This window comes from Rhincodon typus, chromosome 13, assembly GCF_021869965.1.
Source record: "Rhincodon typus isolate 14 chromosome 13, sRhiTyp1.1, whole genome shotgun sequence".
In the NCBI taxonomy this organism is placed as follows: Eukaryota; Metazoa; Chordata; class Chondrichthyes; order Orectolobiformes; family Rhincodontidae; genus Rhincodon; species Rhincodon typus.
The window spans coordinates 55587296-55604571 of record NC_063344.1 but is presented as its reverse complement, the minus strand read 5'-3'; the positions used below and the strand labels follow the sequence as shown (position 1 = coordinate 55604571).

The window sequence follows — 17276 nt, the reverse complement described above, 5'->3', positions numbered from 1 at the left end:
GGGCGAGGTGGGGACCCTGTGACGGGCAGTCAGCGTCATGGAGAGGAGCAGGCAAGGTGGGGACCCTGTTGTAGGCAGTCTGCGTCACAGAGAGGAGTGGACGAGGTGAAAATGATTTGAGGAAAAGAGGCAGACATTTTTGTGGCTGTCTAGGATGGTACGTTGCCTGTCATGTGCCAGAGTCAAGGATGTCACAGAATGGCTGCAGAGCATTCTGGATGGTCAGTTTGAACAGGCAGTCCATAATCAGTGACATAGGAAGGAAGAGAAATGAGGTCGTATAAGCAGACTTTCGGGAGTTCGATAAGAAGTTGATGAGCTGACCTTCAAAGGTTGTAAGCTCTGGATTACTTCCAGTGCCACACAGAAATATTGAGAAGGATAGAGCAGATGACTGCTTAGCTGGAGAGATGGTGGAAGAGTGAGGCATTAGGTTCCTGTAGCATTGGAACTATTGGGGCTTGGGGCATGGGCAGGGGCAGGAGGAAACTGTACAAGTTGGATGGGTTACATCTGATCAGTATGGGACCAACGTCTTCATAGGGAGGTTTATTAAGACTGTTGGATTGAATTTGAATGAGATCGGCAGGGGGATGGGATCTTGAGAAGTTGTACAGAGGGGAAAGAAGCTGAGATGGAATTAAAGTTAAAACGTGAATGAGTCTGAAAGGCGCAGGAAACGTAGGCTTGGAAAGAAAGCAGAGAGTTTAACAAGGCTAAAGGAAATATATTTTAACAAGCAGCCTGAGGAATAAGATATTTGAGTTGAGGCACTTTTTCCATTTAGTAGTGGGGTGAATAACCAAGGAATATAGATTTAATCACAAACAAAAATAGAAATTGCTGGGAAATCTCAGCACGTTTGGCATCATTTGTGGGGAGATACCAGAGTTAAGGTTTTGGGTCCTGTGACCCTTCCTCAGAACTGAAGGTAGCTAGGAAATTGAGAGTTTCTTTCAATATAGATTTAATATAAGAGCTGGAGAAAAGCTGAAGGATACCTGACAAAACCTCAGAAGCCTGATTTATGAGGAAAGTGCTGGAAAAATGGAGATTTAATAAAGAACTTCTGGATTATCATGGCAATGCAAAATTTAAATTCAGCCAAGTTTTCTTTGGCACTCCATTTAAATTTAAGAAGATGGGAATTTTAGACAATAGCACTTTTTAAAAAATGACTGCATGGACAGAATTTTGGAACAGGTTACAGTTGGGAGCAATGGACCAGGAAACATTGGCAGATTTACAAAAAACACTAGATAATTTCACATTCGAAAACACTGCGGTAAGCAATCAGTCTCAGAATCAAACACAGTAAGAAAGGAGAACTTTCCCTGAGATAACCCCAGGCCTCTTCATAATCAATGGATTTCCTCTGAAGAAAGGTTACAGTTTGTGGGCAAATCTGGCAGCCAAATTGTACTAAAACATGTGAAATAAATAAGCAATCCCCATAGATCCATTGTAGTTACGTGATTTGAGGGATGAATATTGTTCTGATCATTGGGAGAGCTATCTGCTCAGCCTTGAACAATGTTGTGAAATCCTTTTCATCCACTTGAGTCATTTGGGGGCCTCAATTTAATATCACACCCAGACGAGTGCTGCTCTGATAATGCAGCACTGTATCTGTACTGCACTAAAGGGTCAGGTCAGAATATTTGCTCAATTGCAGAGCTGTATCCACTTTCCCAAAGGGAAATATGCTATTCTATAGCTTCACTCATAGCATTCTATTGGTGGAACACATTGGACAGTTTGGCAGGGTAGACTCAATATACCTGTTTTTTTTATTTGTTCAAAACAACCCTGTGTTACTAAATATGGAAACTGGTTGAAGGATTAAGAGAGACAGTTGAGAGTTTGGATGAAGAGAGTTTGGGTCTGGAGAGATCTTAAAATCATGGAAAGAAACAGCAAAAGAAAGGCTTAGGGAAAGCTTGGAGAGAGTAAGCAAAAGCTGCTGCTCCACCCATAAACATGTGGGCTAGTTTAAGGACAGGTTCCGTTCCTTTAACTATGGAACTCTTCATCCCCAATGCTTTACATTTAGTTGATAAGTAAATAATTTATCTTGCCTTCTCCCTTTCCTTTTCAGCTCTTGTGATGTCTTGTGTTGTGGGTCTTGCATTTACACCTAGGTTTCTCATTTTTTTTTAGAATAAGGGCTAGCCTACTTTATGATTTGTCTCACTATCCCTGAACAGGAGTGGCATGGAAGATGCACAAGCTGATAGTGTGTGACTGCATGTGAGATGCCAGTGTAGGCTGGCAGCAGCTACACTTTGCTAGGGTACTCCTTCCCATGCTGGGTTCATATTAACTATCAAAGAAACGTATCCACAAATTTCCACTATATCTTCCAGTGGTTCTTTTAAACATCACTTTGTAAGGCAGCAGTAGAGCCTCAAAACTTTAAATTATCACAAAGAGGTTCAGAAGTAGACCATGGTCCCTCATTTCAGTATTGAAATGAAGGCGGCATTCATTTTAGGTGACAACAAGTGCCCACCACGACAAAAGGTTCAGACCAAGTTTAACAGGAGCGTTCACAATAAGTAGCTTTTTTTTATCTGAAGACACTTTTTAAAACCTTGACTGAGCTCTTAGTCTTAAAATTTCCTTTTCTAGCGCTACTGTGGAGTACTTTGAGATGTTTTACAATGTTAAAAATGTAATATATACACAATTGTTGCTGTCTTCACTTATATGTGACTTTCAGTCCCACAACAAATGGTTAGATCCTAATTGCCTTCATCAGTGGCCTAGCAAGCCACTTGATAGTATCGAATAGTAGAGGGCCACGATCACTTTCAGAGGACAAATACAAATATGAAATTTGCAATTACATCCAAATGAAAAAAAAAACAAAAGTAGAAAATAAAATATATGGTCGCCCGTTCTTGATCCCTGCTGGGTGTTACGGCCGTTTCAAACCACCTTCATGAAAACAACTTCATTAAGCACAAATAAATTTATATTGAAATTATTTTGGAATTTCTGACCAGTAGGTGGAAGTGTTGAACTATAGGTAAGAAATGTTGGAGGAAAGAAACAAACATAATTTCACAGCATCCAAGAGAAGCAAGTTAACACCATGAGTTCAATTTTACTTTTACAACGTTACAATCAGTGCTTGATGCTCATTTTCTTTCGACATATAAACTGACAAAATCAGATTGGCAGTAATATCCTGGACGAGGAGTGCATCGAATGCTTCCAAGATAGTTTCTTGGAGCAGCATGTTCTGGAGGAGAAGAGGAGGCTGTACAAAGCTTGATCTAGTGTAATGCGACAGTATTAATTAATTACCTCAGAGTAAAGGTGCCCCTAGGTGGCAGTGACAACAATATAGTTGAATTTTCTATCCAGTTTGAAAGAACAGAAAGTGGTTCTAAGACTGGCATTTTAAACTTAGATAAAGGCATCTGTGTGGGTATGAAAGCTAAACTAGCTGAAGTAACTGACATAGTAGGCTGGGGGATTAGAGACTCAGTGAAGATATTCCAGAATAAATGTTCACCAGAATAAATGTTCAGAACATTCCTGCTATAAAGAAAAATTTTAAAGGAAAGTCCCACCATCTATGTTCAGGAAAGTACTTAGGGAAAGCATCAAACTTAAGGGAAATAAAAACTTGAGCAAAGATGAGTGGCATATCAGATGTTTGGTAAAGAACAGCCAAGAATGACTAAGAGGTTAATCAGGATGAAGAAGTTACAGTACAAGAGGAAGCCAGCTAGAAGAATAAAAATGGACAGCAAACGTTAGTATAGATAATAGAAAAGGAAAAGAGTAAGAAAAGTGAGTGCCTGTTATTTAGAGACTTAAAATAAGGAGCTAGCAGCTGATAATAAGGAAAGAACAGATGAAATGAACAAATATGTTGCTTCTGTTTTCACTATAGAGGAGACGAAAATGATCCCAGTAATCAGCAGCTGGGAGAGAGGAACCTAGTGAAATTACAATCGTAAGAGAAGTGGTACTAAACAAACTGATGAAGCTGTAGATTAACAAGTCCTCAGGTCCAGATGTATGTCACCTTTACTTAAATTATGTAAGGGCAGAAGGGGTCAGAAATAGTAGCTCATTGTCCTCTTACCAGCCAGGGCTGTCTCCCATATTGCACTGGGTGGGAGAGTAAGGCAGAGCCAGCCCACTTGCCTTTAAGCCTGTTGAGGAACTTCACATCACTATGTTTGTATCTATCTATACCATGTGGCCTGCAGCATTTCAAGAAATCAGCTTTCCATCACCTTCTGAAGGGCAACTAGAGATGGGGAATAAATGCTGGCCTAGTCAGCAACATCTAGATCTTGTGAAAGAATAGATTTTGTAAAAGGCCACTTAAGGGCCTTTTTCCACCTCAGCCGGCTTAATACATTTGCACAGGGGATGTTGGAATGAAAGTAGCCAGTCTGCTTTTTATCCTACTGAGTAAAAGCAGGCAGGGAGGGAGGGTACATCATTTGGAAGGGAGTGGGTGTTGGGAGCTGGTCCTATTGGAGATATACCATACACCTCATCCCCCCATCCCCCATCTTTGTGCTTCCTGACTTCCTCTAAAATTTCCCGACACACCCATTTGTTAACTCTCTCTAGAGCACTGTGCAAAACCCCTGGATTACCTTAAAATCCAGTATCTGTGATCTTCCAGGGACTCACTTGTTGTTCCACCAGTGGCCGTTACTATGTTCCAGTGATGCTGGGGCCTACCCAGTTTCTGGTCATTCTGATTCTTGGGGCTAGGATTTTCTGTTCCTGAGGAGTGGAAGTCCCACTGTCAACAAGTTAAAGCCATCACCTGTATATTATTGCTGTGGTTTATTATATATTATTGGAAGGTTTCTTGCCTTTCACCACCACGCTGCAGTGGAGAGTCACATTTTCTGAGTTCAACCTCGAATTCAGATCGATTCCGAAGACTACGTTTTGTGTCAAAATGGTGGTTTGTTGGCCTTTTGAGCTGAGTAACCTACCACACCGGTTGGGGTGATCAGAGTACTTATTTCTTCCAGTTACTAATACGAGTGAAAAATTGAGTGAATTTAAAAAATTTTTGCTGATTATCTTGCAGTTGAAACACATTGCTCTGGGTGCCTCATGAATGGTTTCATCAGTGGCTCAGAGAGTATAATGTCCCTGAAATAAGTTACTGCTGGCGCAGAAGATTCATGCGGTTATTTGTACATTTTATTATTGAGTATCAAAAAAAAAAGCACTTGATGCAATCAACTAAGATAGTCCTGCTTTCCACTGTCTTTTTCCTTCTCAGTGGCAAGTACTGAAATGTTTTGCAGGTTTTTTTTATTTTAATGCTTGTGAGTCAGTGAATATTTAAATAATGTAACCTGCTGGATGTTTCAATTCTGTGTGTGCACTGTATTAATGAACCATCTGTGTAATGTTGATTAAGAACAGCTCTGTCATTTACAGCTGAAAGCAGGCAATATTGTGCAATCATTACTCACTACAGAGGTCATCCTCTATTCATTGCCAAAACAGTCTCGAGGCTGTCAGGTTTGATGCAATGTGATAACTTGTTACATGTGTTCTGTTGCAAATATGTCATTGGATGTGGTTTAATTTGACTTTGGATGGCCCAAAAACAAATGGAAAGAAAATTCTATCTATGAAGGGAGGTGATTCTCTCTACAAAAGCAAAGTCTCTATCAGATTACTGCCCAGTTAGCAAAGACATTCATCAGCTGCATTGCATCAGCATCCTCTGAAAATACTGATCCTTTGGCCCTCTTGTGGCACAGAGATAGTGTCCCTACCTCAGTACTGAGAGACCTGAGTTCAAATCCCATCAGCTCCAGAGGTGTGTGATAACATCTCTGAACAGGTTGATTAGAAAGATAGGTTAACTAAAAAAAGCTCCGTTAAGCAAGAGTTCCCTTCAAGTGATATGACAGGAGATTCTAAGAGTGCACTGATTAAGTAAGACATTCATGTAAGAAAGAAGTCGGATTTAAAACCTGCATCCACACAAATGCATGCAAGAAGGTAGAACTTCTCTATGGTTACATGCTCCATCATATTATTATGTTCCTTAATTTTCCTTGGAACGTATTCCCACCTGTTGCCTTCTTCCTCTTCTTCTGATCCACTCACCATCAGATAATGTCTTTTTTCCCCCCACTCACAGGTATCCTGTTAATGATGACCATTTGCAATCAAACAGATGTTTATGAATTTCTGCCCTCAAGAAGAAGAACAGATCTCTGTCATTATTATGAAACGTTCCAGGACCAGGCCTGTACAATGGGTGCCTACCACCCCTTGATGTTTGAGAAGAATTTGGTGAAACGTATAAATCAAGGTTCAGATGAAGAGATCTACACGCAAGGCAAAGTCACATTACCAGGATTCAGAACATTCCAGTGTCCCAAGACAGAATAAATACGAGCTGTCAGTGCTTGATTTATTATCCTGTAAACCTCATTTTATAGTTTTAGTATAATCAGTTTGATTTTTTTGTGTGTCTCATCTTTAATTTGCAGTACATCATTATTGAATCTAAGCACTTGCCATAATTTTCCAGTCTTCCATGGATTCCAACGGTTCCAGACAGTGCAGAAGTGCAAATGTTGCACCTTTGTTCGTAAAAGAGTGTAATATGCCTAGCAACCTCATAGAAATAATAATTTTGGACAAAATGAATAATGATCTCGGAAATTGGTAGCGCATTAAGGAAAGCCAGCATGGACTTGTTAAGGACAAGTCCTGGAGTTAACAGAACTGCAATAATGCTGATACTGTAGTGCATGTGGACTATCAAAAAGCCTTTGCATTTGATTAAGTTTTGAGTAATCATAGAATCATACCTATTGTTTTACATTATGTTCTGGGAGTTGTGCAAGCATTGGCTGGTTGAGTATAGTCAGTACTCTACCAAGTGCAGACAGGTAAAAGGCAAGTCATTGAGCTTTATGGTCTATGTACTGGTATTGCACCTGTCTTGCAATTAACTTACCACTTTACTCATCAATGCGATAGGTAGAATATCTTTTTTGGTTTGACTGATTTTGTTTTGGTTTAATGTTAACTGTGATTTTGCCATTGTTCAGCACTTGCAAGCTCAACTCAATCTTAAATGAGTTGTTAATATAATTCCTAGCACACTTTTGATTGTTCAGCACATGGTGAACAGTTAAGGTCTCGAAGTGATTCATGTATACTTGCTGGGAGTTACGTATATTTATGCGCAGGGCCCTATCTGTTGCAGGAGAAAAGGGACAATTCAAGAATTGCACCTTTCGTGAATTAAAGCAAAGAATGGATGACAATTGTTCCCTGTTGCATTCACCATAGCAACACCTCAACCCATTAATTTGCCAATGAATACATACCCTCTTCTCAAGAAGTAAATGTTCTTTCCGCCTTTAAAATTTGGCATTCTTGCAATTGTCTTGAAGAGTGCAAGACATGTAACTTGATAGCTTGTCCCTTTTTTCCAGAAGTAAAATTTGTTTTCATAAATTATTCTGAAAGCACAAAGAAGAAAATTATGTATCCTTACTGAATTTAACTATTAAATCAGTATTTAAAAGTTTTCCCGTGCTCCAAGAGGAAGATTAAAAGATGTACAGAAATGTGATTAACTGTCAGCTTGCAATCTCTGATTCCAATGCATATTCCCCAGCAGTCATACCTCTTGATATTTATTTTAAAATTTCTTTCCCTCATTTTAAGTCTTTTTTTTGTTTGATACATCTGAAAACAGTTTCTCCAGATGGATAGTTCCGGGTAGGAGGACAATGACTTTCTCAGTTCACCACATATGATGAAATGCTAAACGTAAGTACGAAGGACCAGTGTAACAACATTGGAGACCGACCACCTTCCAAAGAGCTCACAAAACCTTATGTGCTACCTGAGTGAATTAGTCGTGAGCCTAAAAATAGAAAATGCTGGAGAAACTCAACAAGTCTGGCACTATCTTTGGAGACAGAAACAGAGTTAACATTGAGTGCGATACAACTCTTCAGAACAGTGAGAAAAAACAGAGTTAATGTTTCAAGTTCAATATGACTTGTTCAGAAGAAGTTGAGAAGAAGAGTCATTTAGGACTTGAAGTGTTAACTCTATTTCTTTCCCCACAGATACCACCAGACCTGTGGAATTTCTCCAGTACATTGTTTTCTTCTCAGATTTCCAACATTCACAGAATTTTTAAATTATATTTGTCCATAAACCTACATGAATTTATGCATGTTGTCTGCGTATTACCTGTAGACAAACATTATTTGAAAATTTTTTAGAATGATGTGGAAAGAATCTGAAGCAGCATCGTTTTGGGTTAGGTACTTCTGGTTATACCATTAAATGAATGTGAAAGTGATTTTATCGTTGTAGTGAACTATATGTATCCATATGTTATGTTATATGAATAGTCTTGTACAAATTTAATCTCAAACTTGAAATGTGAATTATGTAGAATGTACAGCACAGAAACAGGCCATTTAATCTGTGGATCCACTTTAAAAATATTCAGAAATATCCAGTTGCACTATAAAAAATAATTTTAAAGTTTTGCATGAAACAACTGAGGAGTTGCTATTTTTATTCTGTACGTGAGCTTCTTCCTGTCCCTCTTCGTCTAACCTGATAAGCATAGCCTTCTCGTCACTTCTCCCTCTTGTCTTTGCCTAACCTCCACTTAGATGCATTTATGCTATATATGTCTTGACTACTCCTTGTGCTGAGTTTTACATTCTAAGCATTGTAGACTTTGCAGATTCATTTGAGAAAAATTTGATGGAATTCAAAAATATCATCTAACCATTACCCATTTGAGTCAGCTTTCTCCCAAGCTTAAAAAAAAAGTTCTTTTCATCCACTGTTCAATTCACACGGATTGAATTTTTACCAAAAACAATGAACATTTGACCACTAAGCATTTCATTTACCATCATTTGTCACATGTTTTACAAACCATTGTTGCAGTCTGTAGTGTCCTTTAGGGAAGGAAACTGCCATCCTTGCCTGGACTGGCCTACATGTGACTCCAGACTCACGTGTGGTTGACTCTTAACTGCCCTCTGGGCAAGTAGGGATGGGCAATAAATGCTGACCAGCCAACAACACCCTCATCCTGTGAATGAATAAAAACAAATCCCCTCAGGCAACAGAACAAGAAATCTGTCTTTAAAATAAATATGAAAACTTATGATAATTTGCTTCCATATAGTCCATAATCTGTGTTCTAAGAATTATATTAGAGATTCAAACAGCAAAGTTTTGAAGTTGCCATGGATACATAGCCTGAATAAAAATTAATTTTAAATTAACACAAAACTTTAATCTGTAATTTGTAAATCTAGAAATATCGGAGAGATGTAAACCATCAGACTAATTTGCCTGTTATGGACTGTTGCATTTTCAAGCTGTAACCTATACTCTGAAAGATATTCATTAACGTTATCTTAATATCAGTTCTGTGTGTACAACCTGAGTTGCATTTTAAACTATATGATATCCTGTGCTGTACCCTGCCATTCAAGAAACATTTAAAATTATTTGACAGATATTGGGATGGTAGTTCATTTTTGGCAGGAAGTTTAAATCTCAAACTGTAAGTACTGAGATTTATTTTGCTAGTAGTAGACCTTGCAGTAGTCATAGAAGGTAAATTACTAGTTTATAGGCAGTTTTTTTTTAAACTGAATCTGTCTTTAGCAGAGTACCATGACCAGTTCTGAGGAAGGGTCACTGGACCTGAAACGTTAACTCAGATGTTTTCTTCACAGATGCTGCCAGACCTGCTGAGCTTTTCCAGCAACTTCTGTTTTTGTACCTTGACCAGTGCATGTTATATAGAGCTGTTGTTTTAATGAGGAACTGAACTGTTGTGAAAGAGTCTGGCAAATTTTGCATCTAGGTGCTGTTAAATAAAAAGATTTCAGAAATTACTGGATGTGGTTTGTTAATGAACATTGTTTGATGAAATTTTTTAGTCAATATTAGTATTTCATTTGGTCTAATATATTCATGAAACCTTCCAAACTGCTGTTTGGCCACATGAGAGCAGAGTTCTTCTTACTATGAATAATATTCAACCATTAACCTGAAAAGAAGCACCTTGCAAAGGAGGAACTGGGGACAGGGCTGTGCAAAGACTTGTTTATCAAGAAATCCTAATCCATTGGAGTTCAATGAAATCATAACCCAGGATTATTTCAAAGTCAAAAACAGAGTTCATAATATCACTTGTGATTTTAAGGTCTAACTGGAGAGATTGTACAACAAAAAAAATCTTATGCCCCTCTCCCTTTCCATTGACTCAACGATTTGTTCACAAATGCTTATATTTTCTCTTGTGATGTAATCTTATGTTGTTACTTTCCAAAATTCATTTAAATCAGTTCTTTTCTAAAGGCAGTTAAATCTACAGTTTCTAAAAAAGGACCCACGTGTAATATTTACTTGCCTATTCCCTCCACAAGTTCTGTGTAGTCTACAGGGAATTCTTAGTTTATTTTGTTGTTTTCTTTTAAATCAACTTCCATTTCTTGCCCTTGTCATAGTGTCATACAGCAAGGAAACAGACCCTTCGGTCCAATCAACCTACACCAACCATGCTCCCAAACAAAACTCGTCCCAACTGCCTGCACTTGGCCCATATCCCTCCAAACATTCCTATTCATGAACTTATCCAAATCTTTTAAGCATTGTAACTGTATCTTTTGCTTTGCATTAAAGGCTCTTCTGCTGAGCTCCAGTTAAACCAATAAGACAATAACTAGATTCTTCAATCAATGCATTTCTTTTTTCATCTTTCAGTGAGAGTTTTGGATGGCCTGAGTCTAAACATGGCTCTGGCTTTCCAACCTGATTAGCATATGCAAAGACTTTATGGGAGGGAAGTCACAGGCAAATATGTTAAAGAGAGCCAGCGGGAAGACTGATACATAATCAACACTTGCTTCCCACAGCTATGTGCTGCTGATTTGAACTCCAAGGTGTACATTGAGCTGTCAGTCACTGATCCAGGTATTGATGAGTTGTGAGGTTTTTACACAGGTGAATGCAGAGCTTCAGTTGAATATGTGGGTGCCACTATCACAGGTGCAGGATTCGTCAACAACGATGCTTCGTATCTTCAGAAAGAAAATGCACACCGAAGATCAATGACCTTTGGAAGCCTACTTTAGAAAGTGGAAACTTTGTCTAAATACAGCCAAGATTGTTGTTTCATTCTTCCACCTGAACAGTTAAGGGCCAGAAAAGAACTTCATGTTCAGTCCTGCAGCCAACTATTCACTGATGACTAAACACCAAAATATTTTGGCGTCATTCTTAATGGTACATGGACCTACCAGAAACACTTCCAGAACACCACAGTCTAGGTCCATACAGAAGTGAATCTCATACAGAAACTGGTGGGAAAACACAACCAATACACTGAATACTCATGCTGGTCAGCCAGACAGTGGAGTAATGCTGCTTACTCTGCGTTACTATCTTCTGCATAAATATTGTAGGTAGCCACCTCCAGGAAATTGTAGGGACTATTTCAGGGACATTACGGCCGACACAGTTCAGCTGACTTCCTGTATTAGCCATATTGAACCTCCTGATCTCAATAGGAATACATGCTCCTTAAAAAGAGTACTGCTAGCAAATAGCTGAGAAAACATTCACACTGACACAACCATGAACCTGTCTGAAATCCCAAAGTCATTACTGCAACATACTTCACACCCTACAAACTGATGACAGCCTGGCCCCTCAGTGATGCACCTCCTGATAGACTGCAAACATCAACCACAGCCTTATAACTGATCCAAATTGTGAAGTTTCAACCTTGCATAGAAAATTTTATCAAATCTTCAACAGCTTGAAAGCAAGTCAGGGAAGATGTACCACTTACTCCACAAGTGGAGCATGAAGAACAACTCATTTATGACTGAGGCCATCCAAATCAGGCCATTGTCCAAGGATTGATTTTGTTCCTGGAAAGATCCATTCCTAACGGCATCTCAAGCATTCAGGCTGCATCGGCAGAAGCTATTGAATATATAGTCATATGGTTCAATGCCAAACTAACAACTAGTGAAGGTTTTGTGCTGTTACTTCAGTAACAGTTTCAGTGTTTGAAAGAAGGCAGTTTGGAAGTGCAGGTTTCATCACCAAGATCCATTACAAAGCACAATAATCCTCTGTGCAATATTGAGCCTGATGACCCCTGTTAGGTGTTTACATCTCACAGAGGCGGATTTAAAGCTGAACTCAATTTTCTGGTTTCTGGGCTGGTATCCAAAAGAAAATGGATGACCCCACAAAGCTTGGTTGACTCTGCAGCTGTTTCAGAGTGCAACTAAAAAGTGGACAATAAATGCAGTCTTGAGTATTGTGGAAAACACATTTTGAATTTTAAACTAAGTAGGTTGGCTCTCAGTCAGACATTGCCATGAGGAATGAAGCAGTGAACGGTTGACTTTGCCTGTTCCTGAAAGGGTGAGGTGATGTCACTGTTTGAGCAACAGTTGAATGGAGCTGTTTCATGACGCCACGAGGAGTAGCAACACAACTGATGTTTGCCGCCAAACCAAACAGATTTCCTGCCTATACACATGGCGACTAATGTGGTAAATGATTTTCAGTGCTGCTGTGATGCTAGGTACATAGGTCATACATCCCAAAGAATGGCTGATCTTTTTCCAACAGTGTATACCTTCTTCTGTTCGCAACAAGCAAGATACTGACCATACCCAAACAGGTTGTGTCCTTGCAAAACACAACAGAGTCTAACATCAGATGTGCTTCTGCAATGGGACAACAGTTGTTAAATAATACTGAATGTGCAAGGACTTAGTTGTGGTGCATTTAGGAGGTCTGAAAGATAGATATATTAATACGCAGTGTCCTGTTCCTTGCCGACTGGAAGAACATGTACATATACTGCATCTGTTTGAACTCAGCAAAAATCGGTGACAGCCATTCATTGGTTTATTTCTCAGGTCGGTGCCCTGACTAATTAGAGTGAACCTAACCCAGTTTAAACAAGCTTGGCTGTTAATTGTCAATTAATATTAATGGGTGTATTCTCTATGCAGTACCTTTGCCAATCAGACTCCACTTGTCCAGCACTCTTTCATGCAGTATAAATATTGATTTGCCCTTGTTAAATTTTCTCTTGTTGCAGATGGTCAATGCCTGGCATGTATGGGACAAACATTACTTGCCATTTTTCAGCATAAGCCTGGATGTTGTCCAGGACTTTTTGCATTTGGTCATGGAGTGCTTCAGTATCTGAGGAGTTGTGAACAGTGCTGCATGTTGTGCAATCATCATTGAACATCCTCACTTCTGATTCTATGATGGAGGGAAGGTATTGATAAAGCAACCGAAGATGGTTGAGCCTGAGACACTACCCTGAGGAACTTCTGTAGACATGTCCTGGCACGTGGAGATGACTGACCTCAAACAACCATATTCCTTTGTGCTGGATGTGACTCCAACCAGTGGAGGGATTACCCCCACCCTGATTCCCTTTGACTCCAGTTTTGCTAGGGCCCCTTGATGTTACACTCAGCCAACTGCAGCCTTGAAGTCAAGGGCAGTCACTTTCACCTCACCAATGGGAATTCTGCTGTTTTGTCCATGTTTTAACTAAGGCTATGAAGAGGTCAGGAGCTGAGTAACTTGGTTTCCCAGTTCACTTTAGCCAGATTTGTCGTAATGACTTCATAATTGCCCTTAAAACTAAAATACTGGTAATCGATCCTCTCCTTTAATCTGAATGCAAAATTCAATCATATTATGGTTTCCACCATCTAGGAACACATTTAATGGAGCCATTATCCTGTCACATTGTATATTACCAACCCCTGCAAAACCTACTCGTTGGTTGACTCTTGAACATAGAATCCCTACAGTGTGGAAACAGGCCCTTCAGCCCGATAAGTCCACACCAACCCTCAGAGCATCCCACCAGACCCATCCCCCTATAACCCACACATCCCTGAACACTATGGGCAATTTAGCATGGCCAATCCACATAGCTTGCACATCTTTAGACTGTGGGAGGAAACCAGAGCACCTGGAGGAAACCCACACAGACATGGGGAGAACGTGCAAACTCCACACAGACAGTCGAACCTGGGAATCGAACCTGGGTCCCTGGCGCTGTGAGGCAGCAGTGCTAACCACCAAGCCACCGTGCAGCCAACATGTTGCTCTAAGAAATTGCCCAGAAAATACTATGAATTCAACATATATTGCCTTCCATTTACAGTTACTTTCATATAAATAAAAGCTACTAAGCAGAAACTGACTGCATGCAATCCATGTTATTATTCGTCTTCCATATGTTACTGTCCTCATCCATTTTTTCCCATATCATTTCTAGTTCCTATCTAATGCATAAATGTTCTTATAATAAACACAGAATTCTGGAGAAACTTTAGTTCTGAAGAAGAGTCCTATTGAACACGCAATATTAACTCTGGGTTTCTCTCTCCATAGATGCTGCCAGACCTGCTGAGTTTCTCCAGCGTTTTCTGTGTTTGTTTCTGATTTCTACCATCTGCAGTATTTTGCTTTAGTTTGAATGTTCTTTTAATCTATGCTTCAATCATTAATTCCAATAGTAACTTCCTTCCATTCATTGATTCAATTTACACGTTTCACTGCCTCGGAAAGGCAGCCAACATCAAAGTCCCCTCCCACCCCAGTTTATAGTCTCTTCCAACCTCTTCCATCAGGCAGAAGATACAAAAGTTTAAACATGTGTACCAACAGATTCAAGAACAGCTTCTTCCGCGCTGTTGTCAGACTTCTGAATGGACTTCTCAAAATTTCAAATCTACTTTTGATCTTGCTTTTTGTGGACCTGCTTTGCAGCTGTAACTTTATATTCCTCGCTCTGCTTTATCACCCCATGATCTTTGTATGGTATGATCAGCATGTACTGCATGCTAAACAGAAGTTTTCACTGTACCTTGATATATGTGACAACAATAAATCAAATCAAAGTTCAACAGCCTTGCAACCGTTCTACATGTCGAAGTTTCTCCAGTTATATCTTTCCTACATTTTGCATTTCATCTTCAATGGCATCTCATTCTATGTACCTCATCATCACTGCTAAAAATCTGAAACATCTCTTGGCAATTTTTAAACACCTCTATCAAATTACCCCGAGTTCTTCCCTATTCTAACAAAAGTTGTAACCAAACTTCAGAAGATAGCAAGAACTGCTGATGCTGGAGTCAGAGATAACAGTGTGGAGCTGCAGGAACAGAGTAGGCCAAGCAGCATCAGAAAACCTTTCTGTGTCCCAACCTGAAACGTCAACTTTCTGGCTCCTCTGATGCTGCCTGGCCTGCTGTGTTCCTCCAGTCCCACACTGTGTTATGCCAAACTTCAGGTTTGTCTTTGTGATGAAATTGCCTCACACGAAGTGAATCTTAGTGAATTTGCATGGTAACCTCTCTGTTGTCCTAAAATGGTCTGTGAGTTTGATATTTCACACAATACTCAAACTGGAGTCTTACTAAGAGCTTATATTGAGTCAATGCTTTATATGGACATTTATGCATTATAGATTTTGCTATAAAACTCAGTAATATATTAGTTTCCAATATAGCCTAAGCCTGTTACTTCTTTGAATAGAATTATAGAGCACAGAAAGAGACCCTTTGTTCCAGCCAGTCCATGCTGACCATAATCTCAATATTGAGAGAATCACTATCCCTAAATCCTTCTGCTCTTTCTCAGCCTTTTCCGAATCTTAAATTAATTCTAATCAAACAGACACCTCACATTTATTGACACTGAATTCCACCTGTCCCTGTTTTGCTCATCCTACCCACTTACTGGAGGTTCCTTTGATCCTAACAATGGTTAACGGAGCCTTCCACTTTACTATTCTGTACAAAAAGACAAAGACAATCAGTTCCCCATGCAACTCCATTTTGATTTAGTCCCCTCCTTCTCTCCCTAAACTGCAACCCCCCCCTTCACATTTTAACGATAGCTTTGCCCTTAACAGACTCTGCTTGTTGATGTTAGATTAGCCACATGAGTGTTTCCCTGGTGGTGGAAAAAAATGAATAATGAAGTATACACACAATGGTGTCTTTTTACTGTGTCAGTATATATAAAAAATATATACAGCCACGGGTGATTTGGAAAAAAAACATGTAATCATTGCTGCTGGGTCTTCTTGGGTGCAGTAGTAGTGTTGGGAATATAAAAACTGATAAAAAGAAGAGATAAGAAATGAAAGGGCCCTCTTGTGGCATTAACAAAAAAGTTAAAAGAAGCAGAAAATTGGTGGAATCTTCCCAGCCCCTGAACAATGTGGACAATAATGAGTCATTTGGGAAAATATGGCAGGGTCGGAAAAATGAGATTGCCGACATTGAGAATAGAAGCCTGATTTTATAGCCAAGATATGATTGGTGAGATGACAATCTTGGTTTCATGATCAGTGAGAAACCTCTTTTGTACAGAATTTGTGCATACGTCAATATTCTAACATTTGAGAGCTAAGTAATGGCTATTGTACAGAAAACTGTCTTGCAGGAAATCAGAGATGGTTCAAACACTTGCTAAGTGTTAGCAGTTATTGCAAAGTGTTAGCAGTTATTGCTAAGTGTTAGTGGTTATTCTAAAGAGATTAGAGTGTCTGTCCAGTTTGCCATTCCATAATCAAAAGGTGTTAGCCTTGTTATTTCCAAAGTTAGAGTGTTGGTAAAAATGTATATGTGTTTTAAATAGAAGTTTGGATTTCCATCAATCGCGGCTGTCTGTAACTTCTATTTACTATTGCCAATTCAGTTTCACAGTCACATCTATCTGTTGGTTCTGTTTACTATCGCTCATTCATTCATTTATTCATGTCCATTATAGTAGAGCTGTCAGTTTCATTCATACCTGCATTCAGAGTCACGCGGTTCTGGACATAGCACTGTTGGTTTTATTAATGGGTTAAAGGTTGCTTATATACATGACATAGCACTGTTAGTTTCATTAGAAGGTTAAAGGTTGCTTATATACACGACATTGAATAAAAACTTGGGGCAAGGTAAATCCTGTCACCTACAAATCATAATATGTTTAATCTAGTGCAAAAAAGTTTGTAAGGAAGTGGCATTTTACTTTTAAAGAAGAGAGCTAATCCAATTGTTATGTTTGAATGATTCTTGAAGCCACGCTGGCTGGAAAGGGGTTTAGAGTAAGGGGTTGGGGATCATACTTATTCAAGACAACAAGGTGCAGGGCTGGATGAACACAGCAGGCCAAGCAGCATCATAGGAGCT

General features: G+C 39.3%; 1 protein-coding gene across 5 annotated transcripts in view; it reads left to right on the top strand.

Moving 5' to 3' along the window:
- The window catches only part of LOC109918596 (beta-galactoside alpha-2,6-sialyltransferase 1), a 120324-nt gene extending 110407 nt beyond the window's left edge, over nt 1-9917 (top strand). For all 5 annotated transcript variants that reach the window (XM_048604358.1, XM_048604357.1, XM_048604360.1 and 2 more), the window contains one exon: nt 6152-9917. In XM_048604358.1, the coding sequence (XP_048460315.1) occupies nt 6152-6405 (254 nt within the window). In that variant the 3' untranslated portion in view covers nt 6406-9917. The remainder of the gene's footprint in view (nt 1-6151) is intronic.
- The last annotated feature ends 7359 nt before the right edge of the window (nt 9918-17276 follow it).